Source organism: Centroberyx affinis, unplaced genomic scaffold (assembly GCF_046629955.1).
Source record: "Centroberyx affinis isolate AG114_WGS23_722 - 3 ecotype Tasmania unplaced genomic scaffold, CSIRO-AGI_Caff_v1 ptg001803l_1, whole genome shotgun sequence".
In the NCBI taxonomy this organism is placed as follows: Eukaryota; Metazoa; Chordata; class Actinopteri; order Beryciformes; family Berycidae; genus Centroberyx; species Centroberyx affinis.
Window position 1 is genome coordinate 450,001 of NW_027280193.1, and position 17,844 is coordinate 467,844.

A 17,844-nucleotide genomic window follows, 5' to 3' on the forward strand; every position below is an offset into this window, starting at 1 on the left:
CTGTTGGCCACTGAGCAACATAAATTGGAGCAGTTCAAGGTTCAGTGCCTTGCTCAAGGATACTCTGACCGTGGCTGTTAAGTACAGTGACCAGCAGCAGATTGTGGCAGCTCAGATTTGAATGAGTGTAACTGTGAGACTGTGAAGCTGGGCGGTGCTGGAAAAACAGTGGGTTTGCTCAACAGATCTCCTCCGTGTAAATTAAAGTCCTCTGTTGTGTTTTATCAGTCGTGACTGACATGACAGAGGAGAAGAAAAGAGGATGGAGTAGAAAAATAGAGCAGATCATAATAACTGCAAGATGCAAAAAGATAATAGTCCGTCCTACTGGAGACTCTCCAAGCCTTTTTCACCACTACAGTGGTTGACTGACAACTTCCCTGGGCTAAATAACACAGAAAGAAAAAGAGGGAAAGAAAGAAAGAGAGAGAGTCAAGAGAATTTTGATATACAGATTCTCATTAATACAGATGAATGAATTTGAAATACTAATAAATTATAAAAAAGGAAAAACACTTCTGTCACAACTCAGCCAGAACAGAGAACTGGAGCTTTTTCAGTCACTTTGCTTGATAGACCTCATTCCCACGTCGGCCATTTTGAACTTATGTGATGTAACTCAGGGTGAGAAACTATAGGGAAGATTGGCATATAAAGCTAACATTAATTCAACACACAAGTGAAGATGTCAGATAGACCTATAGTGGGTGAACTACTTTAAAATGTGAACCTATATCCCTCCAGAATCTTGAGATCTATCTGAAGGGAATCTGTGAAATGAAAAATCTTTTCATTTCTTAGTGCACAACAAGAGGGACAAAGCTGGGCTGCAGGCCTACTTGCTCCTCTGGGTCGAGTTCCCCGAGTGTGATGTAAATTAAAAATGGCCGACATGGGAATCAGGTCCACAGGAGATTATTAGTCTGGAGTTAAATGGACCAGAAAGTGGCTTTGTTGTTAAGGATCTGTGTCCTTATGTGTTCTGTGCTCTGTGTGTGTGTGTGTGTGTGTGTGTGTGTGTGTGTGGGTCAGTTCCCATGGCCTGGTTCCAAACCTTTGAGTTCAGGTTGGCTTCATCTCCTATCTCATCATCTAATCCACTCTCCCTTCTCACATCGGCCACATTCCAAACTAAACGCTACACACACACCTTGCCTCTTTGACCTTTGACACTCTCCGCAAGCATTTTTCTGTGTAGTGTTTGACAAGCTTTTGAAATTCAATACCAGTAAAACCCCGGACAAAAATGAATATCATACCTCAGTGTAGGTGGTGATGTTAAATTTCGTGTTGAAATGAATGTGTTGATTTGAGTATTTCCACTGCAGTCCATTTTCCAGGGAGGGTTTGCTGAGCGTGCATGCTCTTTTTTCGGCAACGCCCTGCTTCACATTCATGCAGTTACACACAGTCACACCTGGGAGCTGCCCAGTACAACCACAATCCTCTGCTGCTGGCCACTGGGAGCTGCCCAGTACAACCGCACTCCTCTACTTTTGGCCGCTGAGCAGCCTCTGAGGCAGTAGGTGGAATTCAATATGAGCTTCCAGACATGGTTTTGTGCTTCCTTTACACATTGGACTCATTCCACGCTAAAATACTACACCCTACCCTACTTCTTTAACACCAGCCTCTCTATTGTACATGGCTTTTTACTTTCTGGCAGAGCCGCAAATTCATATCAGTCATGTTTGACAGTGAAATTGTTCTGTGCCCCCATTAAAACGTATTGCGCTAAATTGCTTTGAGCTACAAAGTGAATGATTTTACCTTTTTTTCTTTGTTCTTGTTAAAAATAGGATCGGCTCAAGCATACAAAAATCTTTCATGCCCTCCTCCTCCACTTCCTTGTCCTCCTCGTCTTTCTCCCTCTGCTTCCTCCCCCTTGTTTCTGCTCTTATCCGCTTACTCCTCCTCTTCCTCCCTCCATCGTTTCCTCCCTCTTTCTCACCCTCCTTCCCAACTTCCCTCCTTCTCTGTCTCCCTATTTCACCCTCCTTCCTCTCACTTCCATCACCTCTCCCTCCCTCCATCCCTCCATCTCTACCTCTATCCCTTCCTCCCTCCCTCTCTCCACCCCTCATGCATCTCTCATTTCTCCTCTCTCCCTCCATCCTCCTTTCTCTCCCTCCCTCCATCCCTCTCTCCTTCCTCCTGTCCCTTTTTCTGCCCCCACTTTCCTCCATTCTTCCCTTTCTCTACTTTCTCTCCCTCCATTCCTCCTTCTCTCCTCCTCCTTCTAAACCTTTCTCTCTCCATTCCTCCCTCTTTCCCTCTATCCCTCTATCTCTGTCCCTCTATCCCTCCATTCCTCCCTCTCTCCTTCCGTCATCCCTCTCTCCTTTCTCCTCCCTCCCTCCATCCTCACTCTTTCCCCTACCTCCTTCTCTCCTTCCCTCCATTTCTCCCTCCTTCTACCTCCATTCCCAGCTCCCTCCATTTAACCCCCCCCCCTCCGCTCTCCCACTTTTTCCTTTCTCTGTTTCTCTCTCACCTCCCTCCATCCCTCCATCCCTCCCTCCATTAGACAAGGTGACTCCTGCAGTAAAAGGCTCCAACCCTCCATTATACCACAGAGTAAAAAAACCTTCATGACATTCTGTCCCTGGTGGACACTGCATTGATTTTCTCATATGTCTCTCTCTCTCGCTCTCTCTCTCTCTCTCTCTCTCTCATTTAGTCTCTCTCCCTCCCTCTTACTTTCCCCTCTATTTCTCTCCTTGCCCCCCCCCCCTCTCTCTCTCGCTCTGTGTCTCTCTCTCTTTCTGTCTCACTCTCTCTCTTTTTTCCGTGGTTTGGGTCTCTATCTTTCTCTCTCTGTTGCTCCCTTTCATGTTGCCTAGTGGCTACTGTAGCATCATACACCATTCATCGCCCATGTGTTTCTCAGTCACACACACAACCATACACACACACACACACACACACACACACAAACACATTTTCGACCCTGCTATCTGATTGACTGCTTTGCTGAAACTGCCAAGAACCTGGCAAATACTATTACTGTAGTCTGCTGCTAACCTAAGGAGACAGGTATATGCCATACATCTGTGTGTGTGTGTGTGTGTGTGTGTGTGTGTGTGTGTGTGTGTGTGTGTGTGTGTGTGTGTGTGTGTGTGTGTCCATGTAAGAGTGTATGTATTACTGTAGGCCTACTGCACTGTATCTATACGGTGTGTTGCTAACCCAAGGAGACAGCTATATGCCAATATGCAACCCATCTGTTTGTGTTTGTATGTGTGTGTGTGTGTGTGTGTGTGTTTACTGTCAGCTCCCCTATACATTGTGCTGACTTCTGGTCTTGTCACTCCCCTAAACTCAGCCTGTCAGTCAGACTACAGATGATAAAGTTAGAGCTAGAGCTAGAACGGATAGAAAGGACAAGGCCTGGTGTTTACTGCTCATTTGTTTCATTACACCTGAGATGGCTGCCACACAGTGTTTGATAATGTTGTGTCATATGTTGTTTCGAGCCAACAAGGACTCAGCATGATGGATATACTGTATCTCTAATGTCCAATATGCTCTATTTATTGTGTTTTTATCTATTTGATCTGCTGGCTGCTCATCTTTTTTTATAAGACTCAGAAAGTTGCCATGTTCATGAGCTTTCTGCCCTTTTAAAACTGTAAAAGGCAAGTTTTATGTAAAAAGCCAAAAGGCATTCAGTGTCCATTTGCTTTTGCTTCTATCAGCCTATTATTTAAGCCTAATTTCTTGATGCTTACTGTAAGGTTATACTATTATATTTGGTAGTTTGCTATACTGCAGTCCTTGATACTTACTATAACGTTTTGTACTTACAGTGAGAAAAGATAGAGAGAGAGAGAAGGAGAGATGAACGCGATGAACCACAGAGATGTGTACATTGCAGTCATGCTTAAATCGCACCATGTGTAAGTCGCTCACGCTGGGATGCGTATATCTGTAGTTGGATAACAGAAAAGCATGGATGCATCAGATAAGGCACAGCTGTTTCATATACCTCCACACTACACCTCGATGCCCACACACACACGCTTTTTATCTTCTCCAGCCACCACTTCCTCCTATTACACCTCCTTTTCCATCCACCCCGCCTCCCCTCACTCACCCACTCTTTTATTGTGAACAAAATTTGATTAATCTTTTCCCACTGGGCCCACCCATGCTCAACACACTCATGCTGCTGTAAGGTGCTTTGGAAGAAAGTGACCACCTAATGTAATATGTTATGTATGTTATTTTTTCAAACAATACAACAGTACGTCAAGGAAAGAGCGAAAAGATATATGAAACCCCACCATCCTCCCCATTTTTTTTTACTTCTTTACCTTTCTCCTTCCTTCTCCTTTCTCTCCTCCCTCGTAAAACGCCTCCACGCTTCACGCTTCCCTACCCACAATGCAGTGCAGGATGGCCGTTTGTTTGAGTTATGACTACAGCGCCTCAGTGAGAGGTGAGAACATTGTGTCGGCTGCGTGCACACGCTTGCACCCACACACACGCACACACACACACACACGCCCGCACGCACACAGACACACACACACAAGCACAAGTTTCTGACATGCACAGTCCTGAATCCCTGTCATTGCAGATGTTTGCCTTCTTTTGTTTTTATGTTGAAGACAAGTCTTAACACGCCGGTGGACAGCTAGAGCCAATCAAATCCAGCCATGAGGACATTTGAAAACATGAAGAAAACAACAAACAAAACAGCAACATAACAGTCATCCTTATCTTACACAAATCATAGCAAAGTGCATACAATTACACAGCCATGCGCAGCCCATAGGCCATAATAATACATAATACATAACATATTATTGCCAATGTTTATGTTGTGTATCATATTTGTCAAGGGAGAGCAGGAGAGCCATCCTCTAACAGCTTTCAAAATAACAGTTCTAAAATTGCGTCAGACATCCTAAAATACATATTTAGAAAAACAAAAATACTCGAGCATAGTGGTTATTTCCAGCTGGAAGCACAGAGACTCTATGTTTGTCGAAGGACCCACTAAATTAGATGTATGTTGTTTGGCGGTGTTGCCTTGCTTCAACCTGAATTCTGGGCTGTTGCACTTGATTGTTATACTTAATTATAGGAAAAACTTATACTTGAGATGTGATGGATTTATCCTCCCATACCCTTGAACATCACTAAAGGCAGAAATGTCTTTTACAAAGCTGTTTCCCCTACCTTTACCCTGTATTGCCATTGTAGAAATCCCCACACATTGCATCGCCCTGCATTAGGACTGCATGCAGCGGTAGCCATTACAGATGTCCCTCCACCCTGCATCAATACTGTATACAGTAGTAGCCCTTAAAGCATACCCCCCCCCCACCCTGTATTAGCCCTACATTAGCCCTACATTAGCCATTATAAATGTCCCTCCACCCTGCATTAGTGCTGTATACAGTGGGAGCCATTGTAGGAGTCACCGCATCTTGCACTTTCTGCATTAGTACTACAGAGGCAGCCATTGTAGAAGTCCCATTAATCCTGCATCATCAGTACTGCAGCATTTTCCAACATTTCCTCTTGGAGATGAAGCAACAGTGCAGCAAGCCGGCAGCCGTGACGACACACCGCACCATCTCACACGCACCAACGTGTTAGTATCGTCATGTTAATCTGTGAGATAGAGAAGGAGAAAGGTAACCAGAGAAGACAGGGAGGGACGGTGAGAGAGGCAGGGAAGCAAGCAAACAGGCGGATTTAAAGAGGGTGAAGAGGTGAAATTAGGAGAGAGGGGGAGAGAAAGAGAGAGAGAGAGAAAGAGAAAAGGTGAGTCCTCTCATCTGTCTCTTTCAGTCTTCAGACTCCTTGATGCTAATAGTCAAACAGTGCGGTCGGCTCATTCATCTGCATCGCTCCTCCCTGCCCTTCATTCTTCACTTCTACAGTCTAATCTATCTTTACCTCCCATATCCATCCTTGATTCAGTCACCTCTACCTTTTATCTGTCTTCACCTCTCCTCCTCCTCTTCATCCACACGCCTATTCCTTCACTCTTACCCCTCTTTGGCCCTTCTTTCATCACTCCTTTGCTGCTTTCCTCTGCTTTCTTTCATTCTCTCCTTCCCTCCTTCGCCTCATCCCACCCCTCAATCTTTTACTTCTTCACACTTTCTTTTTTCCTTCCCTTTCTCCTTTCCTCCCACCATTCCTTCCCTTCTTCCCTTCCCTCTCTCCCCTCCTCCCACCACTCCTTTCCTTCTTTTCTACTCAATCTCTCTCAAATTGTTTCATCCCCTCTCTCCCCTGAGCCCATCCCTCTCTGCCTCATTCCTTCCTTCCTATCTTCCTTCATTCCTTCCTTCTGTTTCTATCTCCTCTCCTCCCACAACTCGTTCCCTTCTTCCTTTTCTTTTCGTTCTTTCCTCAGACCATACTTCCCTCTGACTCCTTTGATCCCTTCCTTTTCTTTTTTCCCATCCTCCTACCACTCCTTCCCTTTTTCCCCTCTCTCTCTCTCTCTTTCATTGTTGCAGTCCTTCTTTCTCCTGAACCCATTCCTCCCTCTCTCACCCCATCATTTTTTTGTATCATTTTTCCATCCACCCATCCTCTCTTTAGCTATGTTTCTATGTAACTGTCAAGCAAATTTTAAGGAAACTTTTGAAATGACATAAAAAATAAAATATGAATTGGGTGTGTTTCCATCAGTTGGTTTGAAGCGAATAAACAGGCTTCCTGAATGTCAAAAAAAAAAACATCCACAAGAAAACAAGAATTTGGGCAAGCTGTTACAGCTGACCATATTTCATGCTTTCATCTGAAGATGAAAACTAAGAAATGCATTTGGCAATATTCTAATACGCCAACTAATGGCCATACAACCACAATGACAGCAGCCTATATCATTTGTGTTGTGGTGAACAAATATTGTACAAATATTTCAGAACATACAAAGCCACTTGAAATTGAACTATGTCGTTATTTATTCAACAAATGTGTTCCCATCACTATTTATCACATAATTTCTTTATTGACAAAAACGAATTCCGCTTGAGTAAAAATTGTGTGGTTTCCATTAAGCTTTTCTAATTTGATGCTTCCTTATTTGCAAAAAATAGTTGGATGGAAACCCAGCTCAGCTAGTGTCCTCTCTCCCTCCTTCCCTTCCTCTGTCCCATCATTAATTAGTCAGTCAGTAGCGGCTGCTCACTGATGGATTCATGGAGCCACGGGACTGCTGCGTGTGTGCGTGTGTGTGTGTGTGTGTGTGTGTGTGTGCGCATATGTGCGTGTGTGCATGCATGTGTTGGTGGATGTGTATGTGTGCATGTGCCTGTGTGTATACATAGTGTGTGTATGCCTGTGTGTGTTACAGTAAATGTGTGTATGCATTTCCATGTGAGTCTCTGTGTGTATGCCTATGAATGTGTGTGTATGTGTGTCTGTGTGTGTGTGTGTATGTGTGTGTGTGTGCGTGTATGTCTTCCCATAGCTCCAGATGGGAGCAGAGGGAAGCATTGAATCAGTCTGCCAATAGGCTGTATGATAGACATGATTAAACACACTAACTAATTACATGGAAGGAAATTAAATTTGGGACCCCAATTTTATCCCCTATAACAAACAGACAAAATCCTAATACACACACACACACACACACACACACACACACACACACACACACAACATACACACACACACAAACATATATGAGGACTGTTGATGGTACACATGATGGTACAAATGTAGAGAACACACACACACACACACACACATACACACACACACACACACAGACAGACACACACATCTCACTCTCATCCCAGATTGATAGCAATCATGTCATTGCTAATCAGGGTGCTTAGTGAACAAAGCTGTCAGAGGAATCCAATCATATCGCAGATGATGGAATCGTTTACTGTGGCGAGGATGGGAGATGAAGTACATGGGCGCCAATACGAATCCACTTGTTATTCTCAATTCTGGAAAAATTACAGATGTTTCTGGAGGACACTGATAATATGTATTTCTGTGATTGATTAAGCTTGCCTTGTACAATAAAACCAACTGATCGCCTGAGAGACCAAGTGATTCAGTGGCACTCCAACCTACAGTAGATTTCATATTCAATGTTACAAACAAGAGAAAAAATGCTGAAAATAAAGCTTTAATAAATACAGCCAACTTTGGCAATGCCAATGCATCTCCATATGGCTGATCAGGCTCTGTGCCAGTTTGCCAGCTTATAAAAACATGCCTTTTAATTACATAAAACACAAACATGGCACAGCCATATGTCATTGTGATCTCCAGACTCTCTACATTTTAGAGTCCAGTCATTTAACAGATGCTCGCCCTCACAGCTCCCTTCCAACAAGGAGGCAGAATATCTTAGATCCAAAACAAGGCTTTGGACAAGGGCACTGTACACAGACTTATCAGACTATTTTACATCTTTATATGAAAGAGCACTTGTTTAGAGCACCACTTTAATAGTCTTAGCAATCTTACTAATCTTGTTCAATTAATCAAGAGAGGCATGTGGGAATAAGGTAAGTAAGTAATCTCTAAATCACCTCTAAAATGTAATTGCATTCCATCAAAATAGATCAAAATATCTCATCAATCTCCAGAATCCTTTGGAGGGCCAAAAATAATTATGTTTTGAGCCAAATTTAGCCCATAGGTGCTGTGTTAGTTGGTGTTTTGCCTAAACAGCCTCAATATGTTGCCTCAATTCCTTTGCATTTACTTCCATGCAAAAGCTTGGATGAAATCCTGACCACATGCCATGCACCTGATCAAAACTGGGTGGAAATATGTGAGAAAAATTGTGTATTCTTTTGTGCAAGCGCTGTTCTCCAGAACACTGTGATGCATGCCAGTGCTGCGTCTGGCAAGCGCAGACCAAATTTAAAAATAAAAGCAATATGTGGATCAAACAAATCAAATCATCCTAATTTATGACACAGTATTATGGCCTTGCCTATGAGCTTTTCCAAATTTTGTCTGCATGGCACTGGTTCCACAGGACAGTGCTGTTGCAGTAGGTCAAGTGATGGACTTAAACATGGAGTGGACCATTTCTGAGATGTTCAAAGTGGATTTTAACAACAAAACAAACTTCTGAATATCTATTTTTCACATATCTATCTGAAGCTGTCACATCTGAACCTTTCCTCAACCAGCCACTTCTTGCTGCACTGTATGGGGTCACGGTTTCCTCCAAGGTTTTGCATGCATCGACTTTGGACACAAGATGCCAGTAAATGCAAATGAAATGCAGTGACATCTTGACGCCGGTAAAGCTAGATGTTATTGTACTGTAGAAATAGAGTCTAGAAAAGATTTGACGACAATAGGCTAGTTGCATTCTCAATCTCTCTCTTGATATGGTCCTTTTCAAATACTCTGAGGCCTCGCACCTACCTCAAACTCCTCTCAAACACTCACACACACACACACACACAAATACAAAAATTCGCCCCTCCCCAGGCCCTGATGTCTTTGGGTTGCCCTCAGAGGGAACCCAGATCCTGTTTGGGGAACCACCGCCCTCAGGGATGAAAGCCGACATGACTGATATAACAGGTGCCGCAATGTGCCGAGGAGAGACCCGGGGTACGGAGAGGGGAAGAAAAGACGATTTAAAAGGCTGATAGAAGAAAACAGGGAGAAGAAATGGATTAGCGATGGACAGATGGAGTGTGAGAAGAGAAAAGGTGAAGGGGAATCAGAGATGAGAGGAGAGGAGGAGGAGAGGAGAGGGCACCAGAGAGAAAAAAAAAAATGGATTATGAATGGAGAGAGGGAGAGAACATGAAAAAGCGGAGAAGATGGATGCCCGGAAACGAGGGGAGAAAAAAAAGAAGAGGAGAGGATGGAAGTCAAAGAAAAAAAAAGGATTAGGGATGGAGGGATCTAGTGGAAGAGAGATGAGATGGGAGGAGGACAAGGAGGAGGAGAAGATTAAGGTGGAGTGATATGCTTTTATCTTCCAGTGTCTCGAGAGCAGACAGGAACTAGACATGCTGTGTGTGTGTGTGTGTGTGTGTGTGTGTGTGTGTGTGTGTGTGTGTGTGTGTGTGTGTGTGTGTGTGTGTGTGTGTGTGTGTGTGTGTGTGTGTGTGTGTGTGTGTGTGTGTACATTTATATATATGTGACTGTGTGCGTCCAAAAGGGTATTTGCCTGTTTGTGTGTGCACCTGCATGTGTGATTGTGTGCATGTGTGTATGATTGTGTATCTCTGTGTGTGTGTGTGTGTGTGTGTGTGTGTGTGTGTGTGTGTGTGTGTGTGTGTGTAACAGGCTAAATGCCGCTCATCCTTCCCGGTTGAGTAAAAGAAAAAAAAGAAAAAACAAGGAGACACTTCTAAATGTCTGCCCTTTGTATCGCTCCGTCTGCAATCCATCCATCTGCTCCTCCTTCCGAAAAAAAAGAGGGGGATCGAGGAGGGGGAGGGGAGAGTGACAGAGGGATGGAGGGAGGGAAGGAGGGAGAGAGGAGTGGAGGTTTTGGGGTTGCTGGGTTCATGGATGGAGGGATGGATGGAGGTGGGGAGGGGGGGGGGGGGGGGTTGCATACTTAGAGCAGAGCAAATTAAAGTAAAAGCAAAGGATGGATGACGGAGGGGTGCAGGGAGCATCTGGGAGTCCGGCGAACGAAGCGTCGAGCGAGACGGGGAGGGAGAGAGGGAGAGAGAGAGAGAGAGAGAGAGAGACGAAGAGCTGGGAGGCAGAGAGAGAGGAAGTAAGGAGGAAGAGAGAGAGAGAGAGGAAGGGAGAGAGAGAGAGTCGTGACTGTAGGTTGATTTACGGAGGCTTTCCTTTTAATGAAATTGTTTCAGTGACAGAGCCGGTAAAAGGCCCTTAATGGATTGGCTGGCCTAATGTAATGAAATTACTCCATCTTTCACTACAGAGAGAGGAGAAAAAAAAAGAAAAAAAGAGGACGTGGGGAGGAGGGGGAGGGGGCGGGGGAGAGGAGAGGAGAAAATGCAATTAATATTTACAGAACAGACAAGCAGGGTGGGCTTTAGTAGCCGCGGCTCGCTCTCTCTCCTCCAATCTGTGTCTACCTCCCTCGCCCCTCTCTCTCTCCCTCTCTCTCCCGGTGGCCAGTGTGCGCTGGGCGTGCGGCAGGGGAGGGAGGTGATAGGCTGACGCCAGGCAGGCCACTTCAGCTCGCTGCTCTCCTCTCTCCCTCTCTCTTTTCCTCTCCTCCTCTCCTCAGGTCTGGCCATATCAGCGCTGAGGTGAGAGCCTTAACCTTAGCCTGTGAGCTAGCGTCTGGACGGGGTATCCCTAGTGTGTGTTTTAGTGTAAGTGTGTGTGTAAGTGTGTGTGTGTGTGTGAGTTAACGCCGGTGTCTCCTACCTGCTACCTTAAGCCCACTACTGGGGTATCACCTCGAAACACACACACACACACACACACACAGACATGCAACACACTCACTCATGCACTAGTCCGTCCTTTGCTAGTCCCTCCCCCAGCTGAGCGGACCTTGCAGACTTGCGGCTGACTCTCTCTCGTCTCTCTCTCCCTCCTCTCCCGTCTGTGTGTGTGTGTGTGTGTGTGCGCGTGTGTGTGTGTGTGTGTGTGTGTGTGCGCGGTGCAGGCAACTGGACAGCAACCACATCAGCTGCATCGAAGATGGAGCTTTCCGAGCGCTGCGCGATCTGGAGATTCTGTAAGTAGAGAAAAACCCGGTCCTCTTACTCTGGCTCCATCCCTCCTCTCCTCCTCTCATCCTCCTCTCCTCTCATCCCCTCTTCTCCTCTCTTTCCCTTCCCCTGGCTTGTCTGTGAAACGGGGATCTGTCCTGCTCTCCCTCCCTCTCTCTTTCTCTCTCTCTCAGCTTTCTTTTCTGTCTGATTCTGTTTCTTCACCCTTTCACGCTTCTTTTTCCTCTCTGTTTCTTGTCAAAACCCATGTCTCCCTTCCTCTCCTCTCCTCTCCTCCCCTCTCTTACTCATGAATCATCCCTCCTTTCTCCTTAATCTACTTTTCCTTCTCATCTTGTTATCTCTCTCTTTATATCTATTCAATGTATGTCTTGAATATTAGAAATGCTTCTACTTAAAGATGCTTTTGTCTGGCGACTGTAGTTTATTTATGTGCGTGTGTGTCTGTGTGTGTGTGTGTGTGTGTGTGTGTGCGCGCGTGTGCATGTGTGTGTGTGTGTCTGAATTATCTCTAGCGATGTCCTTGCGGGCGTTTGTGTGTGTCTGTGTGGGTGTGTGTGAGTGCATGTCTGTGTAGTTGTGCATGTTGCTCGCAAGTGTGCACCGCAGCGTACCTGTTCATTCACCGGCAAATGTGTTGTCCTTGACATACAAATACACTCACATATACACACACATACGTACACACACACACACACACACACGCATACACACTGGGATAACAGCGTGTCTGCCACCTGCTGTGGTTTGCGTTTTCTCTGCACTGTGTGTGAGTGTGTGTGTGTGTGTGTGGATGTTTCCCTCTGCATATGGGAATACGTGAATGTGTTTGTGTCCTCTCTATCAGTGTGTGTGAGTGCGGGTGTATGTGTGTGTGTGTGTGTGTGTGTGTGTGAGAGAGAGAGAGCGTGCAAGTTTGTGCGTGTGAAGCTGTCCACATTTTTATAGCTGCTCATTTGTCATTGTGCTCAGACGTGTGACTGGCGGCTGTGCAATGCTCGGTGTTGGGTTAGGTGCCTACTTTCTCTATAGAGCCTTAGTGAGTGTGTGTGGGTGTGTGCATGTATGTGTGTGTCTGTGTCCATGGCGTGCATGAAGCAGACACTGTGCTACTGTGTGTGTTGTGTGTCTGAATGAAATTTAGAGGTTCAATTCATAGTAAAAACTAATATTTCCCTTATATTCATGTGATCAAATGCTTGAAGGTTAAAGGAGAGACTGCGCTTGTGATTTTGTGAGAAAACAGAACTGGAAAGGAGTTACGAAATGAAGATGCTTGCCTTTCTTTGGTTGGCACATGCACTGGTGTGTTTTTCTGCAGGGTTGTTGGCAATGCATTCATATTCTGCTCTATGGTGCCGAGAGGTGAATAGGTTGGTGGTATTGCTGCTGAATGTGTTTATCAGAGGGCAAAACTGTATAGTAAATAAGGCAGAGAGAAGAGAGAGAGAGCGAGAGAGAAGCATAGAGACAAAGAAAGACAGAGGCAGAAGAAGAGATAAAGAGAGGAGACAGTAGAGGAGAGGACAGGATGACAGGAAAGAACAGGAGGAGAAGGTTGACAGCGGCGTCCCAGCCACTAGTCTGTCTGTCTGTCTCTGGTTACTAAGTAGGGAGGTAAATGCTGGTATTAATCTGCTCATGACAACTGGACATGGTCGAGGACCACAGCGAGAGAGCAAGAGGCACAGACTGATTATACTGGTGACACAGTGTAGAAGTCTGAATTTAAACAGGAACATGAAGTTTGCATTGGCCTGGTTGATTCTCATGATTTTGAAGACCTTGTGGGCACTGAGCAGATGCTTTTATTTTCAGTAAGGCAGCCAAAATTGTGTTGATCTTTCCTTTAAAGATCACTGTGAAATGACCTTGTAAAAGGATAGAAATTGAATGGTTTGCTTCTGGAGAAAACCAGTCTTTGACATGTTATCATTTGAATGATCATAGTAACATAAAGATTCACCAGGCTTCAATGTGAGGCTATTATTAGACCAGGGGACTTGCACAAAATGCACAAAATTTTGGCTCGGGACATGACACAAGCCAAAGCTGTGAATTATGAAAAATCTATTTTGATGCCAAAATCGGTTGGCTATATCTGTTTTCTCCAGTTTTCTGTGAAAAAAGCAAAAAGGAATTCCTAACATTATTAAAAGTATGAACTCCACTTATAAAAGCTATCATTCAAATTTCCTGAAATCATACTCATTTAAATGATTGTATGATGGAATCAAAGATAATGTTAAAAAACCTTGTTATTATCATCATTTTTATATACTTTAGACCCCAGGCGTTTGTCAGAAGGTATTTCCCCAGCAGTGCTGGACACATCTTGATGAGTATCTTAGTGTTGCAGGTGTGACTGGTCTTGGTGCAGTCTGGTGCTGCCTGATGGGTTCACATGAATGATTAAAGAGAGCAGAGGATACAGTGGAAAATGGTTGAAGACAGGGCGGATTACCCCACAGGCAACATCCAGTCCAATGTAAAAACGCATGACAGCTCTTATTGGTTGTGAAAAGAGGCAGCAATTTGCATAACTGTTTTAAATGTTGTACATCCAGCATGTATTTTAGACCACATGTTGTGTTACATGCATAAAATATCAGCTTGGGTTCTGCTAAAAAAGTTGGGTTTTTTTCTCCATCTTCCCTTCAATCTTGCCTCCTTCCCTCATTCCTCCCTGTATTTCCTTTTAGCAAAGTTAGCTTTTTTGATTTTCTGGCCTCAGTTTTGCTCAGCGCACAATGAAAGTGATAGGGGGCAGATAGAGGGGGATCGGCAGTGCGAGATACAACATATTAGCAATTCATAAGACTTTGACAGCTGAGTGCTCGGCAGGATTTACAATTCACTGTAAATACGGAGCCGATCCCATTCACAGCAGACAGCATGACAGCACACAGTATATTCACTGAATGTGACGTTTTAATAAAGGCAGGTGTGTGTGTGTGTGTGTGTGTGTGTGTGTGTGTGTGAAAGAGCAAGTGTGCAAAGGACATGAATGACAGTAAGCAATTCTGCCGCTGGACTGATCTTCATTTCAAGCATCTTAACACACGCACATGCACGCAAGCCCAAATACACATGCACCAATACATGCATGCACACACACACACACACACACACACACACACACACACACACACAGAGCCCCATCTGTTCAGTTCTTGGGGTTGATTTCGTGACCGCAGTACAAAATGGGTTGATAGAGATAACAGTGATGGGAGGTCACCTGACTGCACCAGCAGGTAGGTGTGTGTGTGTGTGTGTGTGTGTGTGTGTGTGTGTGTGTGTGTGTGTGTGTGTGTGTGTGTGTGTGTGCGCACGCACGCAATCTGCTGTGTGTGTGTGTGTATGTGTATATGCGTGAGTATGCATATATGCCATGGTGTTATTGCTTGTATTTGCATGTATGCATGTATGTGCCTGAATATGCGTATACATGTTTGTGTGTGTGTGTGTGTGTGTGTGTGTGTGTGTGTGTGTGTGTGTGTGTGTGTGTGTGTCTGCATGTGTGCATACATACACACGTTTAAATGTGGGTGGATATGCATGTGTCAGCTTGTGTGTGTTTGTCCATGTCCTTTTGCGCTTGTCCGTCTCTGTGAATGCATGTCCATATGCCCGTATGTGTGTGTGTGTGCTTGTTGTTCATGTGTGTTTCTCATGAATAATCTACCAGTCACTGCTGGCAGACTCCATCACCATTACCATTCAACACTGGCCAGTTAATATATGAAGGAGCTTAGAGAGGATGATCACTCCAGCAAAAGATGTCCCTTTACATGTATGTATGTATGTATGTGTGTGTGTGTGTGTGTGTGTGTGTGTGTGTGAGTTACGAGAATGTGAGAGACTGTAGGTGGGCTGGTGGGTAAATGGATGTGCACGCATGTCTGTGTGTGGTTCTGCAGTGTCTGTATGTGTGTGTGTATGTGTGTGTGTGTTTCAGACATTTGTGTGTGTATGCCTCATGCTAATTGAAAGCAGCGCGGCGCTGTGTGTGTGCTGCTAACGAATCTCCACATTAATTAATCTAGTCATTTTTAATTAGCCACTGTTTCTTGGTAGACTAGGCTTTATCTGAGCTGCTTAATATGTTTCACAGGAAAAGCGTTGACGTGTCAAAGCTGAATATTAGGGCGTCGGGCTCATTTTGAAAACGCTAAATGGATTTTACTTTGCCAGATTCATTAGTCTTGTTATAATTGTCCTCTGGAAAAAATGGAACATTAGGATGTTTTTTATTTTATTAGACAACATGTCAAAATTTGTCATGTCACAATGGCCTCATTGTGACATGATAAATTTTGTGTATTCGCCGATGTGGCTAGAAAAAGAGGAATCATTTGCTTTCATTGGACAGCTTGTTAATCATTCCAGATGTTTCAATAATTGAATTTATAAAAAAATAAATAAAAAAAAATTGGACACAAATTTAAATGAACGACATTTTTATTTTCTCGTTTTTTGTATTAATGAGTGCATTTGCAGTCAGGGGTAAAATTAGTAAGTCCGCTATTTTGTGTATGTTTTCTTATAAATACAAGATTGTTTAAAGGAAAACTTTGTCTTTTTGGCAAATAAGCACTTTTGAGATGCGCGTGTTTTCCGCAAAAGCATCACCAAGCATCATAGAAAATTAAATAAATACTGGACACAGAAGTGAAACAGCAACAAATCTTCTCATCGATTAACAATATGTTGATCCAAGAGTTGATTTGCCAAAAAAATTTGGTGCATTTCTCAGAGATGATCAGTTTCCAAGAAGGTAAGGGTGAATGTTTTGCTTGAGTTCCCGTTACCTGTTACCTTCGCCCCAATTTGAAAGGAGTTCTCTTTGGGTTTTGCTTCCCAAAGAGGATCGGGAAGAAACAAGGATATGACTAAAGACACTTTCACATTCCGCTGTTTCCTTTGATATCCACTCCCTTTACTCATATGTCGTCCGATAGCCTTTTCGTTGAAACATTTAGATTAGTCTCTTTCTCTCTCGCTTTCTCCTCTCTCTCTCTCTCTCTTTCTCTCTCTCTCTCTCTCTCTCTCTCTCTCTCTCTCTCTAGCGCCAGCTTCTCTCTCTCTTTCATGGCTGCCAGGATGAAAGTGGAGGATCGGTGTTGTAAAAGCAAAGGCAGCGCCTGGCTATGATTTATTTAGACCCAAAAGGACTGCGGTTACTATCCTTTCCTTTTTTGCCAGGAGAGGAGAGAGGAGAGAGAGAGAGGGGAATTGACAAAATGGAAAAGGGCAGAAGGAGGGAAAATGAGAGAGAGAAAGAGAGGAGTGTGGTATCAGTGTTGTAAAAGCAGCCAGTTTCCTGGATATCATTTATTTATCTGCTGTTGGACCTGGAGAGAGATAAGGAGGGAGAAACGGAGAGAGAGAGAGGGAGAGATATACAGAGAAAGAGATAGAGAGGGAAGTAGAGAGAGGGAGAGAGATAGGGAAATACAGAGATATAGGGTGAGACAAGGAGATAGAGAGATATAGGTAGGGAAAGGAGGGAGAGGGGGGAAGAGAGAAAGGAAAATAGAAAAAAGTAAAGGAAGAGAAAGAGAGAGTGAGAGGTAGGGAGGGAGAGACACCCGAGAGATAGACAGACACGTAAAACATAAGAGCAGACAGAGAAACAGAGGCAGAAAAAAACTTACATATGTTAGAGACAGAAAGAGAGAGGACAGGAGAAAGGGATGTAGGAGACAATAAAGGTGTGTAAGACATCAGAGAGGAAAAGGGAGATGAAATAGGGTCGGACAGAAAGGCGGGGAGAGGCACTGATGTGACGTGAGACTGGGTAAAAAAAAAAAAAAGATAGAAAAGAACAGAGTGTTAGAAAATAGATTGAAAGGATCAGAGAGAGGAGAGCAGGGAGGCATTAATTATTGATGGAACAAATGTCTGACTGACTGACTCAATTTGGCCCTTTTGTTGTTTCCAGACCACCAAGGCTGTCAGATAGACTCAGAACAGCGTTTTTCAAACTGGGGTTCCGGACCCAGGCTGGGTCAGTGGTCTGCTACTTTGTGGGGTCCCATCCTCACATGGGAACAATGTGTTTTAATGAGCCTGGGTTGCAACGCATAACTGATGCTCATTTGGGCTAAAAATGGTGAATTAGTGTGATTTAGAGTGTTATATAGCTTAGCTGAAGTGACAGTGGACCATTTTTTATAGCTGTATTTCAAGTTTAGAGAAAAAA

General features: G+C 44.2%; 1 protein-coding gene across 2 annotated transcripts in view; it reads left to right on the top strand.

The window, feature by feature from the left end:
• slit3 (slit homolog 3 (Drosophila)) overlaps positions 1-17,844 on the top strand; it is a 274,061-nt gene that overhangs the window by 148,886 nt on the left and 107,331 nt on the right. For both annotated transcript variants that reach the window (XR_011695745.1, XM_071529582.1), the window contains exon 6: positions 11,573-11,644. Coding sequence is in view for 1 of the 2 variants with exons in the window: in XM_071529582.1 (XP_071385683.1) it covers positions 11,573-11,644 (72 nt within the window). In the remaining variant the exon portion in view is untranslated. The remainder of the gene's footprint in view (positions 1-11,572; positions 11,645-17,844) is intronic.